The sequence below is a fragment of the Mus caroli genome, chromosome 10 (assembly GCF_900094665.2).
Source record: "Mus caroli chromosome 10, CAROLI_EIJ_v1.1, whole genome shotgun sequence".
NCBI classification, from domain to species: Eukaryota; Metazoa; Chordata; class Mammalia; order Rodentia; family Muridae; genus Mus; species Mus caroli.
In genome coordinates, this window is record NC_034579.1 from 84,693,592 (window position 1) to 84,714,005 (window position 20,414).

General features: G+C 44.9%; 1 protein-coding gene across 1 annotated transcript in view; it reads left to right on the forward strand.

Moving 5' to 3' along the window:
• The window catches only part of Anks1b (ankyrin repeat and sterile alpha motif domain containing 1B), a 1,052,697-nt gene that overhangs the window by 1,019,871 nt on the left and 12,412 nt on the right, over positions 1 to 20,414 (forward strand). Inside the window, exons 23-25 of the mRNA XM_029482977.1 lie at positions 531 to 542; positions 1,415 to 1,501; positions 8,417 to 8,554. Of these exons, the coding sequence (XP_029338837.1) occupies positions 531 to 542; positions 1,415 to 1,501; positions 8,417 to 8,554 (237 nt within the window). The remainder of the gene's footprint in view (positions 1 to 530; positions 543 to 1,414; positions 1,502 to 8,416; positions 8,555 to 20,414) is intronic.

Sequence of the window (20,414 nt, forward strand, 5' to 3'; positions counted from 1 at the left end):
CAGGGTTTCTCTGTGTAGCCCTGGCTGTCCTGGCACTCACTTTGTAGACCAGGCTGGCCTCGAACTCAGAAATCCGCCTGCCTCTGCCTCCCCAGTGCTGGGATTAAAGGCGTGCGCCACCACGCCCGGCCAGAATTTTTTTTTTTAATGGAATAGTGAGTGGCATACATTAACTTTAAAAGTTCCCGTCTTTCCCCGAGTGCCCCGAAGTAGACGGCTGGCTGTCTAAGGCTCAAAGTGGACCTTCCTTGCACGTCAGTCCTAAGGCTCTGCAGCTCTGTGAACCAGAAGTTGAGATAACAGAGAAAGAGAAACCGAGGCAGGGCCATCGAAAGCTTGCAGCAGTTTCTGAAGTAACGGTCTCACGGGATCTGCCTCCGTCCATGAAACCTGCTCTCTTTCTGCTCCCTTTACGTTTTAAACTCCCACTGTCGGTGAACTATTGAGATGGTTACTTTTCTTGCTCACCCCCGCTCTTGTGTTTTCTCTCCCATTCTGTTCCCACCTGGCTTGTGTGGAAAATCCATCAGGCTAACTGTCAGGTAAGTCTGTCTCTGTGTTTAATGTGATGATTGAGGGTGTATTCATGGAGGAATATGGAGTAAGCAAGACTGTTGGTGACTGGTGACATAGGCAAGAAAGTCACAGAGTAGATTTCACAGAATCCTTGTGCAGCTGCATAAATGGCAGAAGCTGCCAACCCCACATGTGAAGCCAGAGGGAACATCCGTCCCAAGAGAGGGCTCAGTCTGCAGGAATATAGCCGAGGATGAAGTCACTTGCCTGGCCTGTCTATGGTCTAGCTTTTTTTTTTTCCTGTGACTCTGAACAAGGTCGGCTCCTGGAAGTCTTAGCTGTGATGGAGCAGAATGAAGTCTTGTGTGGTCCTGTGTGATGCGGCTATGAATGTTATATCCACTTCTGGGATTTGGCCAGGATCAAGGAAAAAACTCGCAGGGGTGTATTTTAAATCCCTGTTCTGAGTCCACATCTGAACATTCCCTGTGCCTTGAAGAATGAAAGTGTGGAGGAGGAAGGATCAGCGGCACCATATATTTTGTTGCTGTTGAAATGCACCAATGGCATCGTTGGTGTCAAATGGTGTGGCTTAAGTCTTCTCAAGGAAATGGACAGAGTTCACTGACCTCCTGCTGATGTCAAGGGAAAGGAGTGCCCTTGTACCATAAGAAGTAGTAGGGTCAACAGATACTTTATAAGCCCAAGGCCTAGCTAATGGCAAGAGAGACAGCCATTTAAATCTGATAGTGTGGTGTGTGTGTGTGTGTGTGTGTGTGTGTGTGTGTGTGTTAGCATCAGTTCATTTTTATCTTTCAAGAGGAAAAAAAAAACCCAATGTGCTTCAGTTGCCACGCAACAGCACACTGTTCTAACAGCATTCTAAATTTAATTTCAGAAGTCTACAGAGCAAATGAAGAAAGTCCCCACTATCATCCTTTCCGTCTCATATAAAGGAGTAAAATTTATTGATGCGGCAAATAAGGTAGGTGCCCAACCTCTCTTTGGTCCAAGTTGCAGACATAGTCCTGAAGTAGGGAACATAAAATCCTGGCGTGGCCCATTTTGTCACTCTCCCCGCTCCCCCCACCTTCCTGCTTCCTGCTCATGCCATGGCTGCAAATACCCACAGAGAAAGGCATGGTTCATTTGGGATCTTAATCTAGGATTGTCATACATGTTTTGTGCTTACATTTCACAATGTCCTCTCTAGTAGACAGGGACCACTTAACACTCATGTCCCTTTGGAGCTAGAGGACACTGAGACAACAGCAGCAAATCACTCATTAAAGGCACAGAGTCATTCCTTCACCAGAAGAATGAGAATAGATGAGAATAGATGAAGGGCGAGGAGGTTGGTCTTTGTGTTGTTCTTTAAAATAAATAAGTATTATATGTAAGTTCTTGCCTTTGGAAACGACACTTGATCTTAGCCAAAAAAGCCAGGAAGTGGTTGTCCCCTCTTTCAGGATAGGTCGTGAATACCTGGTATATGTAAGGAGCACACCCTGACATTTCGTATTCTATAACCGCCTTTCATCCCCAGCGACTGCAATGAAGAGAGTTGCTACTGTTTGTTTTCCTAACAAACTCAATCAGGGAAGCAGCTGAGGACATGCTGTGTCCTTGCGCTCACAGTGGGAACGCTTGGCAGCTCTGAGGTCAAATGTGGCCAAGTGGGTTGTGTTTGCCTTCAAATCATCTTAGCAATTCCCTTCTGAGCCAAGACCACAGAATCCTAGTGGTAACCTAGAAAGCTTAAGGTGTGGCCACTGTCACAGTCATAAAAGCTGACTGGCTTCTCACAAACCCCTAAAGGTCTGTTGGAGGGTTTTACTCTCCTGCCCTTTCAGTCGATAAAGAGAGAGATGAGGTGATGACCAAACAAGTAAGTAGTGCTTGTTTTCTGCATCAGTCACCCTGGTCTTGCCCCCAAACACACTCCATTTGGAAGAAGTGGAATGGAGAGTCATGAAACAAGTCAACTTCAGCAGTGGGGAACAGGGAGCCAGAGCAACTAGATTGCAACATCAGGGACACGTCCCAGGGACGATGACCCTTTTACGTCTGTAACTGTAAGCATCTGGACCAGCCCTTTAGAAAGTTTCCTGACCACTTTTCTATAAAAATGTTGCATTGGCAGTCGGATAAGCCCAAGTGCCCCCCAGATATGCTATAAAAAAACTTCCCAGTTTGGGGGAAGATTCTAGAACTGAGGTAGAAAGCCTGTAACACAGCATTATCATGATGACTGACAGTAATCAAAGTAATATTAAGTGCATTATCTTTAATGATGGCTCAGCTGTGCAGTATGCCGTTGGCTGTTATTATGTCAGATTACAGTTGCAGAGACTCAAATCAGAACAACCCTTGATTGGCTTTTCTATTTCTTGGAGAATTTAGTTTCTGGTACTTAAAATTGCCTTATCCTTAAATCAGACTTGTTTGAAGAGTTCGGTTGGAATGTTCATTGGTGGTATCATTGCTACTTAGTCTATCCAGTGTGAAAGAAAGATATCTTAGTTAGGGTTTCCATTGCTGTGAACAGACACCATGACTAAAGCAACTCTTATAAGGACAACATTTAATTGGGGCTGGCTTACAGGTTCAGAGGTTCAATCCATTATTCTCAAGGAAGGAGCATGGCAGCATCCAGGCAGACATGTGGCTAGAAGAGCTGGAAGTTCTACATCTTGATTCAAAGGCAGACAGGAGAAGATTGGCTCCCATGTGGTTAGGAGGAGGGTTTCAAAGCCCATCCCCACAGTGACACGTTTCCTCCAACAAGGCCACACCTCCTAGTAGTGCTACTCCCTGGGCCAAGCATATTCGAACCACCATAGAAGGCTTTGGCACTTGGACCTTCTCCCAATACCACACACACACACACCACCCTAAAATCTAAAGCAACTCCCTCCCCCTATTGAATCTGAAGAATGTGAAGAGCAATGTTGAATTTGGCACTCTCTGAGCTGAATTGGATTCTCTGACCATTTCTGAGCATGAGCCCTTTGCTCTTGGAAGTTACTATAGCCTAAAGGGTCATGTCTGTCATTCAGTAGTGTCATAACCCACCTGAGTATGCATTTATTACATCCTCTTTGACCAGACCTCCACCATCGGAACAGTGAGGGATGCTTAGCTGGGTCTGCTTACCATCTGCAGACAGACACATAAAGGTCTATAAACTCGATACCTCTTGAGAAACTTCTGACTCAGTCACCAGTGACTGTGTAGACTCCTTGCCAACCTCCTTGAAAGCATCAGCACAGAAAAGTAAGTGTGCAAAAGATAATTTTGTGTAAATAAAGACCCTGAACAAAGACATCTTGAATATCTTTCAAGTCCTTGCACTGTAACCTGTAACCAACTTTCAGGTTCAGGAGGAAAAGCACAGTGTGTCTGGTGGTAGTGGTAACAAGGTGTCTACAACTACCACAGCACATACCTGGCTCTCTAAAGAGCTGGAGGACATTTACTTCGCCTGGCTGTGTGACACTGCTCCTCTTCAACATGACAATGTTGGAGGAGACTGGGTGTCTCAAGGGGATAGTCTTATAGTTGTGGTGTGAGAAACTGAAGTAGAGATTGGTCAAAGAGACAGAAAAAAAAAAAAACAAACAAGTCTAAGGCTCCACTGAGATCTGAAGAGCATGAGCGAGGCTGAGGGCCAGCATCAGAAGGCTTGAAGAATGTGCCAGAAGGGAGAAAAGGTGAACTCACTTGCTGCTTTCTATATCCCTTGGATTGTCCCCCACTGGGACGTATGGCCTTGGTGGGCCACATTGTTCTGAAGGACTTGTTGATAGAAGTAGATGTAAGGAATTCATCATTTCAGGTGCTAGTGGCCATGGAGCCTGGGCTAAGACACACACATACATTAGTGTGCTTCTAGTGTACTTGACTCTTTACCATGTGTTCCTCTGCCTTCCACTGGTATGATGGGCAGGGTTGTCTAATCCACACAGACACCCGAAGGTCCATGTCCTTTGGCCAATGTCTGCCCAAAGACACAGCCTGTTTGTCATGGATTTTTCTGCTGCCTAACCTAATACTTCTTCTATTACTCCACAGCTACCTTCACCCAATTAGTTTAAGGAACAATGGGTAATTAATTATATGTTAATTACCCTTCCTTTCCTATTAGCCCCTATTAGGGAATGCAAAAGAAGAGCCCTCCAATGAACTGTGTCTTTTCTAGTCAATAAAGTAGCTCTGAGTTCATGGGGAAGGGCCAGATGACTAGTTATAGACACATAGATGCATTGCCTAGCAACTTAGGAAACTAATCACTACGCCTGATTTAAGATGGAAGAAGCAAAAGAGACCTTGCATTTGAAATGAAGCTTGGAATAGATTTCGTCCTAAAATGTTTTAGAGAAATTACATCTGCTTCCATAGATCAGCAGCCCAGAGTCACCCCCTGCAGGGACCTGGCCACAAGGACTCCAGCTGTTTGTTTATTGACCTTTCTTGAAATTAGCAGGGTCTTCCAAGAGGTGACCCCGGTTCAGACATCCAGGAATGACATAGGGCTGGATCACCTTTACTCTCCCCAGCTTTTTCCCCCTCAGCCTTCCCTACCATGGCACTAGAAAGAATATTAGAGTCTTTTTCACTTTAGTTTGTGATTTTTTTCCTTTGAATGCCAGTTTCAAACATGGCAGTAAGTGCTCACTCTTTTTCAAAGTACACACTTCTCAGAAGCAGCTAGGAGTCCCGTGAGACCAGAGTGGGTGTACAGTGTGGTCTTCAGCATGGGACACCTGTTCATGGACATTTCCTGTTCTCTCAGAGCACTGCCTGCATCCTGGTCCTTCTCTTGGGGAAACATTTCTGTCCCTTGATGCAAGAGTCTAGCCTAAGGAAATGGTCAAGAGAAGCTCTCTGTTCTAGGGTAAAGATGAAGGGTGTGGGGAGGGGCACATTCCTAGGCTGCATCCCTTTGGAATCTCATGCCTTTCTTCGAATTGTCATCTGAAGTAGCTGGACCAAACAGTTTAATTCCACACCCACCAGGCCAGAGGCATCTGTACCTCTTTTTCTACATGATGAGAGGTGGCAGTCAGGCAGAAGTTGAAAGGCATAAAGTTGTCAAACCCTACCTAAATGAGAGTAGATGAGACCCTTCCCAGCCCTTCTCATGAACCTTTGGCAAGCTCTGCCTTCCTGAGAACAAACATTCTTAGACATGAAAGCTAACAGACAAGAGTCTGATCTTACATGGAACTACAGACAGTACTTCATGATAACATCATTCATAATAACTTTTAATTTATTGAGTAGACAGAAATTGATCTATGACTAAAGAGAGAAGAATTGAGTTGACCATGCAGCCTCCATACAGTCATAGAGCAGCTGCAGAGTCTTTGGATCCATGTCACAGAGAGAGAACTGGCCTCTCCATCCTCAAAAGTGGGTGATAGTGAGGGAGGCACTCAGTCATCCCAATCCTCACCATGCTTTACCAAGGATATTATCACAAAGGTCTGTGAGTATATTCCTGCCTACTATCTTAATAGCATTACTTTCCTCCTAGCTGAGACATTTTCAGCAGTGAGGTAAGAGGATGTTTGTATGATACAAGCATCACAGATACCTCAAAGAATCAGGAAAGCCAACCCTGAGCCTGGGACAGACTTCAGTGATACAGCATTAGCCAAGAATGTGAGGCATACTCTGGGCTCCATTCTCCGTGCTAGACCTGGCCTCTTGGGGACAAGAAGTAACAGACCTCCAGAAAAATCCTAGGAGGGTTCAGAGGACAGAGGAGGATGGAGCACTGGAGAGCCAACCTCTCTGCTTTGTGGTTTTGCACAGAACCACAACACTGTAGAAATGAATTGTCAAGAGCTAGGAGATTGAGTGCAGCAAACCCCATAGGGCACTTGTAGCATTCCCCTTCTGCGGGCAAAGGTCTTCAAGACTGCAAATGGCAGCTTCAAGCTAGAGCCAGTACTTACCTGCTGGTTGTAGCTCCTGGGTAGGTGTTTTATCTACTTGTCACTGTGTTCTGACAAAATGCAAGAGAAAAGCAAGATGGAGAGAGGTTTTATCTCGGCTCAGGTTCAGGTTGCCATCAACCATTGCAGGAAGGTCACAGGGACGATCCCATGAGGCAGCTGGTCACATTGCATACAGTAAGGAAGCAGAGAGCAACATGTGTTATGCCCAACTCCATCTCTCCCTTTCATTTAGTCTAGGAGTGGGCCCATGGATTGGTGCTGCCCACAGTGGGCAAGACTTCCCTCTTCAAATGCACAGTAATCAAGATAATCCCCCACAAGCATGCCCAGAAATGCCTAACCTGAGTGAAGCTAGATTCCATCACTAACTAGATTGACAGGTGGGGCCACTCAGCCCAGATTTCTGGAGTCCAACAACCACAACCCAATGATGGCCAAGACTCCCTGCACCTGGTAACACAGCACCTACAAAGGCTACACAGACCATAAAATTCCTTCTAAAGACTCACGAGTTCCTAATGTAATGTTCCATTTAAAGAAATGCTACCTGAGTGTAGGAAGAAAACCGTGACTTAGTATATTGAAGCTATCTGGCAGTAGAATGTTACTTGTTTATGGTTTCCAATTTCAATTTGAGTTATTTTTGACAGAGCAGCTGCACATGGTGTCGGCATTCAAGGCCACGGTGAAGAATGTCTTCATTTAATTGTCTTTTATGTACTAATCCTGTAATTGCTTTCCAACCACAGAGCTTGGTAGAGTGAGGGACATGAAGTACTCACCAAGGGTGCTGGCAGGGAAGGACATTTTGTAAGTGTTTTTAAGCATTGATGAGTAGACACGGAACACTGTATTGCCAACGGGTTCTTTAAGATACTCAATTAAAAAGTAATTAGGGTAACTGAAGCATTGGGAGGTTTATATCTATGACAACTGCAAAAGACATGTGAGAAATTATAAGATTTTTAAAAAAAAAGATTGTATTATAACAGGGCTTTTTAAATACATCTGTGTACCAAAGGAGATTTCCAGCATGTTCTGCAGCAAAGATGATGCTCTCTGGTTAAGCTGCAGGACAGTGGCACAAAACTGTTCCTCCCACCAGTTATTTTCAGAGGCTAGGAGGGAGAAGGCACAAGAAATGCAGCTCCATTAAAACAGAGAGGGGGGAGACAAAAAGCTCACTGTAATCAGTGAGCTCAAAAGACTGTCAGCTCTTCAAAGAACCCCAGACCTCAGCCCCCGGCTTGACACCTTCCCTGCATGAGGCACACACATGCACCCACGCACACACACACACCCCAATATTCTGTCGTGGATCTAGTGAGGATAGAAATCTCCTATCCATAGGTCCTTGCATCCAGCAAGGCACCTGAAGCTGAATGTCCCACTGTAGTGTTTCCCTGGCCTTCAGTCACCTGAGAACCTTGAGGAGAGAGGATAGCACTGGGCTTTGTTCCGAACCCGCTCTTACTGTCGGAGCACTTCTCTTAACACAGCCAAAGGCCCTGTGACAAACACAACCTCGAAGGATCTGGACAGATGCTTTTGATCTCAGCTCTCCTCACACGTGACAAGTGATCGCTCCCAGACAGGCTTAGCAACAGGCAAGACTGTGCATCTACAGCTGGACGTGGGAATCGGAAATGGGGAAAGTGCTTGGTAATTACTGTCATCCAGACTGCTTCCATGCACAGCACCTGGCAAGAGCCACTGATCCAGGATATGGCTATTTTAGGTTGTTGTTATTAATTATTATTATTAATTAATATTAAATGAAAATATTCCTTCCAGACCTGGTGTGCATTCACCCATGGGCAGCTCATGGACTAGAACCTTCTAGAGAAAAGAAAAGCAACTGGTTCCCAGATTACCTGTCCTGATTCTAAAATGTGCTCAATGGAAAACAGTGATCCTTGTGTCATTTCTTCTAGAATATAATCGCCGAACATGAAATTCGTAATATCTCCTGTGCTGCCCAGGACCCAGAAGACCTCTCAACATTTGCCTATATCACAAAAGATTTGAAGTCCAACCACCACTACTGTCACGTGTTTACTGCCTTTGATGTGGTGAGTTCCCATCCTTTTTGGATGGATGATGGATGGATGGATGGATGGATGGATGGATGGATGGATGGATCAGTTTGCTTAGTCTGCCATGATGAAACACTGCAGTCTACATAGTTTTAACCAACCAATCCCATCACACCCCGAGGTACTAGAGATTAGAGCTCCAAATGGGATTTTCAAGGGCATCACAATCCAACCCATCAAGCCATGAAGAAATCCTTTTGGCAGACTTAGTTTGCTTGAGTTTCCCATATGGTCAGCCTCCCGTTCAGGTTGGAACTCTACCTATACTCTCCTGATTTCTCAGCTGTTGAGATTCAACTCTCTGCTTCCCCTTTTCCAGTCTGAGAAATCCCTTCCCTCTTCTGGTGCCCAAAATACAGTAAGATCTTCCAGCCTCCTGCTCCCCTTCATTATCTCTGCATGTTTCTCCTGTGGCCATTTCTAAGTATTAGACGTGATAAGTACATTTACTTCTCTAATATTCAGTTTTCTGGATTGACTAGTAGTTAGATCAGATACTGTACAAATAGCAATTGGGAGCCCCAAAGTTTGACCCGCATGTTCACGTCAGAGTAAGTCTTAAAACAACTTCCTTGAGTCGTGACAGAGCTGTATTTGTCAGTAAGCCTGAAAACTGGGTTATAACAGCCTCCAAAAGTGAAAACAAAATTAAATTAAAACAAAAATTTAACACTACATGCTCCCTTAAGATAGGCCCACCCTCAAGACGGCACAAGTTGCCCGACTATAGCTCTGAGGTAGAATCCTGGCTGTTTCACAGTTTAAGCAGATACAACTGATGTGACTGTAAGCCCCAAATAATTTACAATCAGAAGAATTTGAAATGCTACTTTATTTCATTTTTCTTCCCTGCTCACTGGATTTTTTTAAATAAACAAATTTGGAGAATTAAACAAAAATCAGTGTAACACATTTTGGGAAACCCAGTGTGATTCAGTGTAGTGGGTACAAGAAGGCATTTCTTCCAGCTCTAACAAATTCCACAGACCAAGTCCAGCCATGTCGCAAATTTGCACCATGCGAGTGTCAGCCAGGCTTACGCTTGATAACCTTTAGATCTTGCTGTGTGTCACTCAGTCCTGTAGGTCCTGATGATTGAAAATTGGAAAGGATACTTGTGGGCTTTTAAAATACCTACTCTGATTCAGGAGAGGCGAGGAGAATAATACAAAACGGGTGTGTGGCCAGGACTGCAAAGCAAAACTCCCCGAGGCTGCCTTAAGCATCTCTAAATTCAATTGTTTGCACAGACTTAAAGCGCTGATTAAAGTCATTTCGTCTGGGATTTGCAGGACATGCCATGTTGCATTGTTGATGTCGAGAACGTATGTGTCACCAGCCATTCTTGGGAAACTTGGTTGCTTCTTTTAAAAAGTCAGATTTCATTCTTTCTGCAAGGAGTTTGGTTTTCATGTTACACCTTTCTCTAAGAACAGGCAAATTCTGGTTCACAGCCCAGCCCAGCTACCTCCCTGTTCTCCAATCTTAGACTTTCTGGAGTCCCAGTTTCCTGATGAATAAAATGGAGAACAGGGACTTATGTCCCATGATTTTTCATCAGGATTGCAAGAGTATGTGTAGAACCCCTCACAAATAAGGGAGTTTGGCATTGGCTGGCTCCTCACCAACCTCCTCCCTGCTGACTGACATCAGCCAACAGCTTTTTTTCTGCTAAATGATGTGATCAGCTTTCCAGAGAGTATTCATCATACAGTATTTCCCCTCTGCCTCTGGAAAAATAGACACAAATTAAAAACTGAAGTAGAAAACACTGGACAGAGCATCCCAGCCCCCCAGACCTCAGGGCGCCTCAGCTGCTTTCATCACCTCGTGTTACTGTCCGAGGCTTCTCCACCCTTTCCCCCAAGAGATGCATCCCTTTCAAAAAGGAGTTGCATTATTAAGATTCTATATGATTTCCTTTCACAAGACTACCAAAGGCCAAACCTGAACCAGCACCTGTGGACATTTGACCCCCTGATGCCCCACAATGAGGCGCTGAAACAGGACAGGTGGGGGTCGGGGAATAATCACTGTTTAGTTTTATGGTCAATGTGTCTTGATAAATTTGGAGGGCACGTGGCCCAACTGCTACAGAGTTTTTTTCTCTTTCATCCGGATGTTTGACTTAACATAGACACCCAGAACTGGGCGTTCTTGAATCTGCTCCAAAGGTTTTTCGTTTTACACAAATCGGCCTTTTTAATCCCCTCTCAGGGAACACAGTTTGTCTGACTTCGAAAATAGTAACGAAGGCCATCAGCCTCCACCTGGACCCCTGAGCAATTCTGAGACACAACAGCTTTGCTCGCCTGGAAGAAAAGGTTTCTTTGTATCTTTATGTAGGGCAATTCCATATTTCAGTCGGGATCTTGAGGCTTTACAATTCACTTGAGGCAGTCCCCTGGGTTACCCGGGATGACAAAAGAAAGTAACAAATTCTATGTAACACTGCAAGTGCATATATTGCATGCATATATTGCCTTCTAAGTAGTCCCAATGGGTGGTTTGTTTTCCAGTTTAAGGTTACAGCTCTTTGACCTTGCAGACCCTTGAAGGGCAGCACACTTTTACCTAGAGTTATAACACACCATCTGGTTTTCTCTGCCTTCAAGAAGACCTCAGTGATGTGTAGGAACTGGAACATTTCCCATGGAACTGGAACGTTTCCCATAGAAATGCCATGGCCTGAGAGGGGAGCACACAGCCTTCCTATAAAAACCAGACTGAATTGCATACAGTTTGTGTCCTAGGGGACACTGTGGCGCACAGGATGCACGCAGGTTGGAAGAAGGAGTGGGGTGTGCTGTCTCCCAGGCTCACCTGGTCCTGGAGGCTACTTCCGGAGAGCACTTCGCCTCTGTGGCACGTGTGGTTTGGAGAGTGTTATGTTGGGTAATCGCCCAGCCTCTTTCTGTTATCCAAATCAACACTAAATTTGTCCTTAATATTCTCACTTTTCAATGACATGGATGTGAAAATAAAAAGAATAGAGGAAAACCAATGAGGGTTATAGATCAGTTGCTTTAAAATAAACAGTTTAGGGAATGAAGGGTTCACCTCTGCTCACAGTGTGTTATGGCAGAGAAAAGGTGGCATCAAAAAATGCTGGTCTCGTTGCATCTGCCATAAAAAAAAAAAAAAAAAACACAGAGAAGTGGGTGCTGTTCTCAGCTGACATCCTTCCCCACCCCCCTTTTCTCTCTTTTATATTGTCTGAGACCCCAGTCTATGAAATGGTATGATCCACGTTCAGGGTGAGTGTTCCCTCCTCAGTTAAAGCTATCCAGAAGCACCCTCATAGACAAAACCGAGATGTATCTCCTTCCATGGTTCTAAATTCAGTTTTGTTGGCAGCAAAGATTAGTCATTTTTGATTAATCTTTGCCATTTTAAGTTAGTTTGTTCCTGTGGGTCAGCAGCACCAAGCCCACCCTGTGTTTTAGAGTCTGTGTCCTCAGTATTGTGGAATCTGATTTCTGTTCGTCTCACTGACTGACTAGACCTGGAACACGTCTCAATCTCTAGATCGGGTTTCCCAGGCTCTAGCTGAGTAGTGACATCATGGAAGGAGGAGCTATGAAAGGGTTATGCTAGGAAAGAGAAGAAGTCTGAGACTTACGAATATGCTTAGCTTTACTCCTTACCTCATAACCTCCATGAGTGATAGGGTATTCTGAGATTGTGGCCATGAACTCCCCCCACCCCACCCCACCCCCAAACCGTGGTCATCTTCCTGAGAAGGCTCCGGGGCATAGGCAATACATACAACCACGGGAACGTAGAGACTTGCCGTCTCTGGTTCACTCAGTAGTGAGTTGGTATGGGTAGATTAGATTGGAAATACGTTGATACATTCATGGCCTAGGGGCGTATCAGATGTGCTTTAAGAATCTGGGAAGGGAGCCGGGTGTGGTGGCGCACGCCTTTAATCCCAGCACTCGGGAGGCAGAGGCAGGTGGATTTCTGAGTTCGAGGCCAGCCTGGTCTACAAAGTGAGTTCCAGGACAGCCAGGGCTATACAGAGAAACCCTGTCTCAAAAAAACCAAAAAAAAAAAAAAACCAAAAAAAAATTACAATTATAAAGTAGCAACAAAAATAATTTTATGGTTGGGAGTCACCACATGAGGAACTGTATTAAAGGGTCACAGCTTTAGGAAGGTTGAGAACCACTGACCTAGACAGACCCTTGCTAATTCTTAGTTCCCTATAAAGAACATGTTTGCATACTCTGGTATATTCACTTATGATTATTCTTCACTTTCTTGTAATTCTGCAGTTCTGTGCTCTTCTATGTTCAAAATGTGGTAGGGCTGAGACTGGCTTGGGAACATGTAGGAAATGTCGCAGCCCTGGTGCTGGAAATCAGCCCACGTGGGAGACAGAGCTCCCTCCTCCCTGAGATTTTTGTGGCTAGATGTGAACCCTGAGCGGATCTAAACCAAAAGGAACATAAATAACAGTATTCAGAAAACACGGTCAGCTGACTGTGTAGCGGCGTGCAATACTACTCCACCATCAGTAGATGCCAAGGGGAGCTAGCATACTGCAGTCATCCAGACTGTGACCAGGAATCGGGTGCACCAGGGATGTGTAGAAAAGGCCAGGGTTGTGTTGTAAGGCCAAACACTGGGGACTTCCTCCGCTCTCACCGCAGATGAGGAGGACCTGTGTCAGCACGTGACTTGGAGCGTGATAAATTCACTTCCTGATTTTCCCAGCCATTTAATGAAACTACATTTCCTAAGCCCTTTCCTAGAGTGTGAGATGGTCTCCATGGAGTCAGGATTCCTGGGGAAGGGGCTGCGGGAAGCTTCCACAGCCACTACAAAGTGAGAAATCTACAGAGAAAACCTGATCCTTTGTGAGTTGACCACTGACAACAGAACTAATATTATTTATGGATGGAGGCATTCTTCTTGTTCTGTTTCTCATTTCTTCTAACGGAAAGCGACTTGAGTCTACCTGACTCTGACGCTGTGAAAATAAATGGCAATAGATAAAGACATGAACAGGCAGACAGCTGCTAAGATGACACTGTGATGTTTCTTCTGGCTCCTCTTACACAGACAGGGTGGAGTCACCGCCTTCATTTAGGAGACCCTGTTCTATGTGGCCAGTTGACACTGGGCCAAAAGCTGAGACACATAGCAAACGTCCTTGATTGAATTTTTTTTAAAGTGGCATTACAAGCCCTGCAGTCCTATCACACTGGTGCTTCCCATAAAACAAAACCAAACCAAACCTCACAGCTGGATTAGCACTGCTGTGGTTCGTTTATTCACCCCTGAAAATCAACCAAGCCATGAGCCAACGGTGGGTGGATACCCAGAGATTAATATGATTTTCTCCTGTCCTTTTTGTAATGGGTGGTATATTAAATTAATCTCACATTCGGACAGTTAGAAAATAGGCATTTTGGATTTTTTTGTTGTTGTTGTTGCAGATTGCTTCACGGCATTTATATTCGTGCAGTCATCCGTCCATACCTGAGAAAGGCTCGTTCTAAAGCCTGTGTTGGGTTCACAAAGCCACTGACACTCATAAAACAAAATAGTACTTACATATGCTATTTACATATATAGTATCATGCACCCTTTATATCAGCACACAGTGTCAGTGCTATGTAAATGCTTCCCACCATGTAGTGTTTGGGAAGAAGACACAGGAGAAGAGTCCATACAATTCCAAGACATCAAGATGCAGTTTTTCCTGCCCATCCAGAATCACTAATAGCTAATTCTATTTAGGCATCCTTCCAAAATAACTAACAATCACATTTAGGGGTGTGGTCTTTGCAGTCAGCCTGGATCACATTTAGGGGTGTGGTCTTTGCAGTCAGCATAGTTTTGAGTCCAAGGTTGGTCCCTAGCTTCATAATTTGAGCAAGAATACCACTGATCCTTGTTTTCCTTGTTTATAACAGAGAGAGTAGCAGTGCCCGTGTCCTGAGACTAATGTCAGGATTCAATGAGGCACCACATACCTACTTTACAACGTATGTTTTCATTAAGTCATAGCTGCTAAGGAGAGCAAGGGGGACAGCTGTGATACGATATTCTTGCCATCAGTCCCTCGGTTAGGATTGATGTCTCAGGTTTTGGTTTTCAGCATACTTTAGTGTCCCTTTGTCCCACATGTGAGAGAAAAAGTAAAATATCGTACAAATGCACACCTGTATTTATTGTGTGCCTGCCGTGAGCCACATACAGGTCCCCGCTCTCTAAGCACTGTAGATCTAGCTGGGTTAGAACAAGTAGTTACACTAAAATTATATCCCTGTCGTCACGAGGTTGTCGCAGTGCCCAGCAGGATGGGGTCTCCCAGAGGAGGGGGACTTGGTTGGAAGCTGACTATTTACTTTGTGAGAACATGTGGTAAGTTTGGAGGCATGACGACTCATTCATTCAGTTCAGAAGGATGAGCCTGAGGCATTAGGCGGGCATCGGCAATAAGCAGCCTGCCATTCCTCCAGCTCTGTATCCATGGATTTAACCAGCCACAAGTCAAAAATGCTCTGAAAAGGATCGACTCTATACTCAACATGTACCAGCTTATTGTTCTTGTCATTATCCCCTAGCCAGTGTCGTGCAGTCAGGCATTTGGATAGAATGTACATTTACTTAGTATTTCAAGTCATCTCGAGGTGGCATAGAACATATAGGAAGGTGTTTACAGGTGATGTACACATACCACCCCATTTTACATAAGACACTTGAGCATCCTCAGTTCAGTCCAAATACAGATGGATGGCAGTACTGAGTTTACTCAGTCAAGGAAATGGGCACATCCATTTGAGAAAGACTTTCCACAGCAAGCCTCTTAAGTTTGTCTTGAATTTGGTGAAAGTCCCATTTCCAAGGCTTCATGAGCCAGTTAAGAGTTTACTGTAGCTTCCACTACACACATCAGCTGTTGAAGGAGATGATGAAGATAAAATCTGGAAAGTCTCTCCCCCATTTTCTTGCCAAATCCCTCAGGGGTCTTTCATTCTCCTAGTGGTCCTGTCCCCACAGGGTGGGTGTGAGAGGCCATACTTGGCCAGAAACCTTAGAAGGTAAATCCACAAGCTGACCCCATGCCATTAGGTCTCCGTAGAAAACCTGGTCTTGCCGGGCAGTGGTGGCGCATGTCTTTAATCCCAGCACTTGGGAGGCAGAGGCAGGTGGATTTCTGAGTTCAAGGCCAACCTGATCTACAGAGTAAGTTCCAGGACAGCCAGGGCTACACAGAGAAACCCTGTCTCGGGAAGGAAGGAAGGAAGGAAGGAAGGAAGGAAGGAAGGAAGGAAGGAAACCTGGTCTTTTACCAGGAAGCAAGTCATGTCTTGGCCAGCATGCCAAGCCTTCTATCCTCAGGGTGAGGCATGACATTAAACCTTAATAGATGCAGTGGGCTGCTCTGCCACCTTCCAAAGTATTGTCTTTGAAGAACGTATAATGGCATGTGAAAGCTGCTCATGATATAGCATGAAAAGCAACTTATAAAAATGCACATAAAATATTATCCAGACTTGATATCTAAATTCGCATATGTAAATAAACATTCACATAGTTTATAAGGTACATGAATGTGTATACAAACACAAGAAGAAAACACAGCAAAATGCAGCAGCAGCTATAGCCCAGCAGTGGAGTTTCACAGGTGAAGTTAATTTTATTCTGTGTTCTCTGTATCTCCGACTTTGTCTACATGTTCTCCTATTATAATTAGGAAAAGTAACCTCCCTCCTCTCTCGGTTAGCATAAATCAGCTGCAGAGGAGGAATCTGCATGCTGGCCAGCCAGTATGTCAGTTCTGGTCCGGATAAACATCTTGGCAGGGGAGGTCCTGCTTCCAGATGCTGAAGGTCATGATTAGGCAATGTGTATTTCTGTAAACTATTCGGGTGGTTCCTAGGAGGTCCTTGGGAAAATTAGCTGTAGGTAAAGCTCAAGAGATGTCAATAGAATCTGTGAATACGCCCAGAATATTCTCAAGTTATTTTTGCCTCTGGACGTGGGTGAAGCAAGTTGTAGAGGAAGCTTATCCCAGCTTTTAGAACACAAGAATTCAAACAAAATGGAGACAGAGAGAAGCATGGCTTCTGTGTGGAGGCCATACTGACAACCCAGACAGAAGACCCTTTCCTCCATCCCGAGGCATTGGCTCAGCATTTTCCCATCAGGCCTTTCTGTGGGGAAAAGAGATAAAACGACAGGGTGACCCATCTTGATCCTAAGGTACAGAGCCCTTAACCTAGGGGCCTACCACAGCTTCCTTCTACATTTAATCCATCACCTGTCAGGTACCAACCATATACTAAGCCCCTAGACTTGCAAAGTTGAAGGGGACAAGCACCCCTCAAGGCTCCCAGTCAACTAGGGAATCAGAGCTACACAGGGAAAATCCTAGCAAATGCCATACAAGAGCAAAGTTATGCCCAAGGGGTGAGGGACTACAAGAAAGAGACCTTAACTTAGCCTGGGGGGACAGGAAAGGAGACTCGAAGAGAGTCTTGAGGAGCTCGAGTCTGGACGGTGTCTCCAAAGAGGAACAGTAATTCACCAAGTACAAAAAGCGGACAAGAAAGGGATACAGACTGGGTAAAATGCTTGGCCGTTGGGAATGGTTTTAAGGAGGTGATTATTGAAATGCATCTTGGTTAGGGTTTGACTGCGGTGAACAGACACCATGATCAAGGCAGCTCTCATAAGGACAACATTTAATTGGGGCTGGCTTATAGGTCCACAGGTTCAGCCCATTAATATCAGGGCGAGAGCATGGCAGCATCCAGGCAGGCATGGTGCAGGCAGAGCTGAGAGCTCTACATCTTCATTTGAAGGCTGCTAGTGAAAGACTGACTTCCAGGCAGCTAGGATGAGGGTCTTAAAGCCTATGCCCACAGTGACACACCTACTCCAACAAGGCCACACCTAATAGTGCCACTCCATCAGCCAAGCATATTCAAACCATGACAAAACAAAAAGCTTTTCACAGTATTAGGAATTGATGTTAGGGACTCGAGCATATTAGGCAAGGTCTCCATTACTGAGCTGCACCCCAGCACTCTTTATTTATTAATTCAGACCTTAAAATTGAGACCTCACTGGTTGCCTACACTGGCATTGAACTCATTCTATAGCCCAGGCAGGCCTTAAAGTTGCACTCCTTCTGCCTCAACCTCTTTGATGATCTAGAATTGAAGGCCTGCGCCTCCAGGCACAGCTGAAATAATAATATTTTCTAAGATGACAACAACCCTTGGTCATTGCCTCTTGAAGCACTAACTGGAGAGTTGTTGCAGTCCTCCAACTGGCCTTTGAATAATGTGATCCTGTTTAGCATGTCTTCAATTGTGCACGTCCTTCTGGGACCTCTTGTCTTTTACTCAGTGATTGTATTGCTAACTAACTGGGTGGAGGACTGACATCAGCTTCTCCTCAGAGAGTCCTAGAGCTCCTAGGATGGAAGGAACTCAAAAAAACCACTCCTCCTCCTCACCCTTCTCCTTCTACCTCTTCTTCTAGATTCATTTTTATTATTTTATGTCCACTAGTGTTTTGCCCACATGTAGGTCTGTGCACCACATACATGCCTCGTGACTGAGAAGGTAGTGATCCTCCACATGGGTGCTAGGGAATCGAACCTGTGTCCTTTGCAACAACAAGAGCTGTTAACCGCTGGGCCTTCACACCCTCTTCTCAGTCTGTCTCTTGAGCGACACTACTGAGCATGATTAAGATGTCATCCCTGCGGTGTGTAGCAGATGCAGAAAATCTAAGGGCTTTGCGCATGGTCCACCATTGGAGCACACTGACAGCTGACCTGAGGCTAATCAGGGCAGTAACTAATAATAATGTCTTATTAATTAAATATTAATTAATTAGTAACAATTCTTTGTTCCTGCCTCCCAGGTGAAGGCACAGTCCTGAATGTCAGATCTAAACACCTGTTAAGGAATAGCCAGGTCTAGGGCTGTAGCGTCCAATGCTATGGAACCAACACATTTTTCATGATCCCAGTCATGGCAATGAGGCCTCTGGTTTTCTAATCCTAATGGAAAGTGTAGCTGGACAGACCAGAATCATCTTCGCTTAAAGCATGGCTCCCCTGCATGCCTAGGGGCCCTTCCCACCACAGCTCACTTCCCTTCTTGTCACACTTAACTAATGGTATGTTGGATGCCAAATCCAACACATTCTTATAATTGTGTTATCAGGAATGGGTTAAGCAAAGTTAAACCCCTTTGATAAATGTTGAAATGATTGTATGGTCATGCGGCCTTGCTGCATTCTATACAAGATTCAGGGTGCTACCATTAATAGATACATAGGCCTGAATGTATGGGGACACACAAATGTGAACTAGGGAAAATACAGACTAGAGTCCAGACCAGAGTTCTAGAATCTCAAAGTTCTAGTGCCTGTTGACAGCACAGAGCTCTGTGTGGTTATCAAGACCAAGTAACAAATAGGCCTCTGAACTTGTGGAGGTCAAGGTGAATGGCAGGATTTCTCTGAAAGCACTGTATACACCATCCCCACAGAAATCAAATCCTCAGTGAGTCAGAAAGGATGTCCTTCCCCCTGGTCCCCATGGAGTGACATTGTGCACCCATTCTCCATGAGCATCTATACAATGATGTTCTATACAATCTATACAATACGGTATCTTAGGGGGGCAATAAATGTGAAATCGCTCTTGACTTGAATGTGATGTTGCCCCTCAGTAGATCTGTGTAAACCTGACCAATCTTATCAGTGTTGCTGATCCTGAGTTCCTCACAGATGGAAAGGAGGTGATAATTTAGGCTGTGTAAGACATTGTGAGGGTTACAGAGTCCACAGACGGTCCAGAGCAGTGGTTCCCAGCCTTCCTGATGCTGCAACCCTTTGATACAGCTCCTCACGTTGTGCTGACCCCCAACCATAAAATTATTTTGTTACTTCATAACTCTAATTTTACTGCTGTTATAAATCATAATATAAATATCTGATATGCAGGACGTCTAATATGGGATCCCCAAAGGGGCCAAAGCCCACAGGTTGAGAACTGCTAGTCCAGAGCCTAGTCTCTGGGACACTGTACGCTTCTGTGGCAGTTGCTTAGAAGATTTAGACATAGATGTAGATCTAGATGATAATGATAATGGGGCTGGGGGATAGACAATGCAGTACAGCCCGAGTTCGTGGTGATCAGAGTCGGTGTTATGCTCCAATCCTGCATGGCCATGAGAGTGGACAGACAGAGTGTCCAAGGTGAAAATCCACAGAGCGACATTTTCTCAGTGGGGCTTGACAGAAGTTAGACCATAGATGATTTGACTCTTTATTTTTGTACTTGGAGGAGAGCCTTGGGAGGCTTCAGATTACAGTAAGTACTGGGTATTTTCAAATTCAGCCGAGCAGAGGTGAGAATTGAAATCCAATGCGAAAACCAAAGCGTCTAAGCAAGATTCATGACCAAAGAGATGGCCAGCCTGCTGGTCCATGGAGCTGAGCCAGACGAACACCTGCATGCAAGTCCTGGATCATGCTGGGAAATCACTCCCAGTGATCTCAGCCAAAGGAGGAGGAGGAGGAGGCCTTAAGCCCCAGGGGGAAGCATGAGGGATGAATAGGATGAGTTTGAACATCAAAATAGAAAAATGTTACAATTGGGAAAATTATTCATCTTCATTTAAATGAAGTTCAGAACACAAAAGGAAGTTTTAAGAAAAGTCATCCACCGTGGGGGTGTAGCTCAGTGATAGAACACCTGCCTAGCAGGTGCAAGGCAGTGCAAGTATGATCCTTGGCATTTGCAGATGGAGAGGAGGATGGGGAAGGAGGAGGGAGGGAGGGAGAGGGGGGG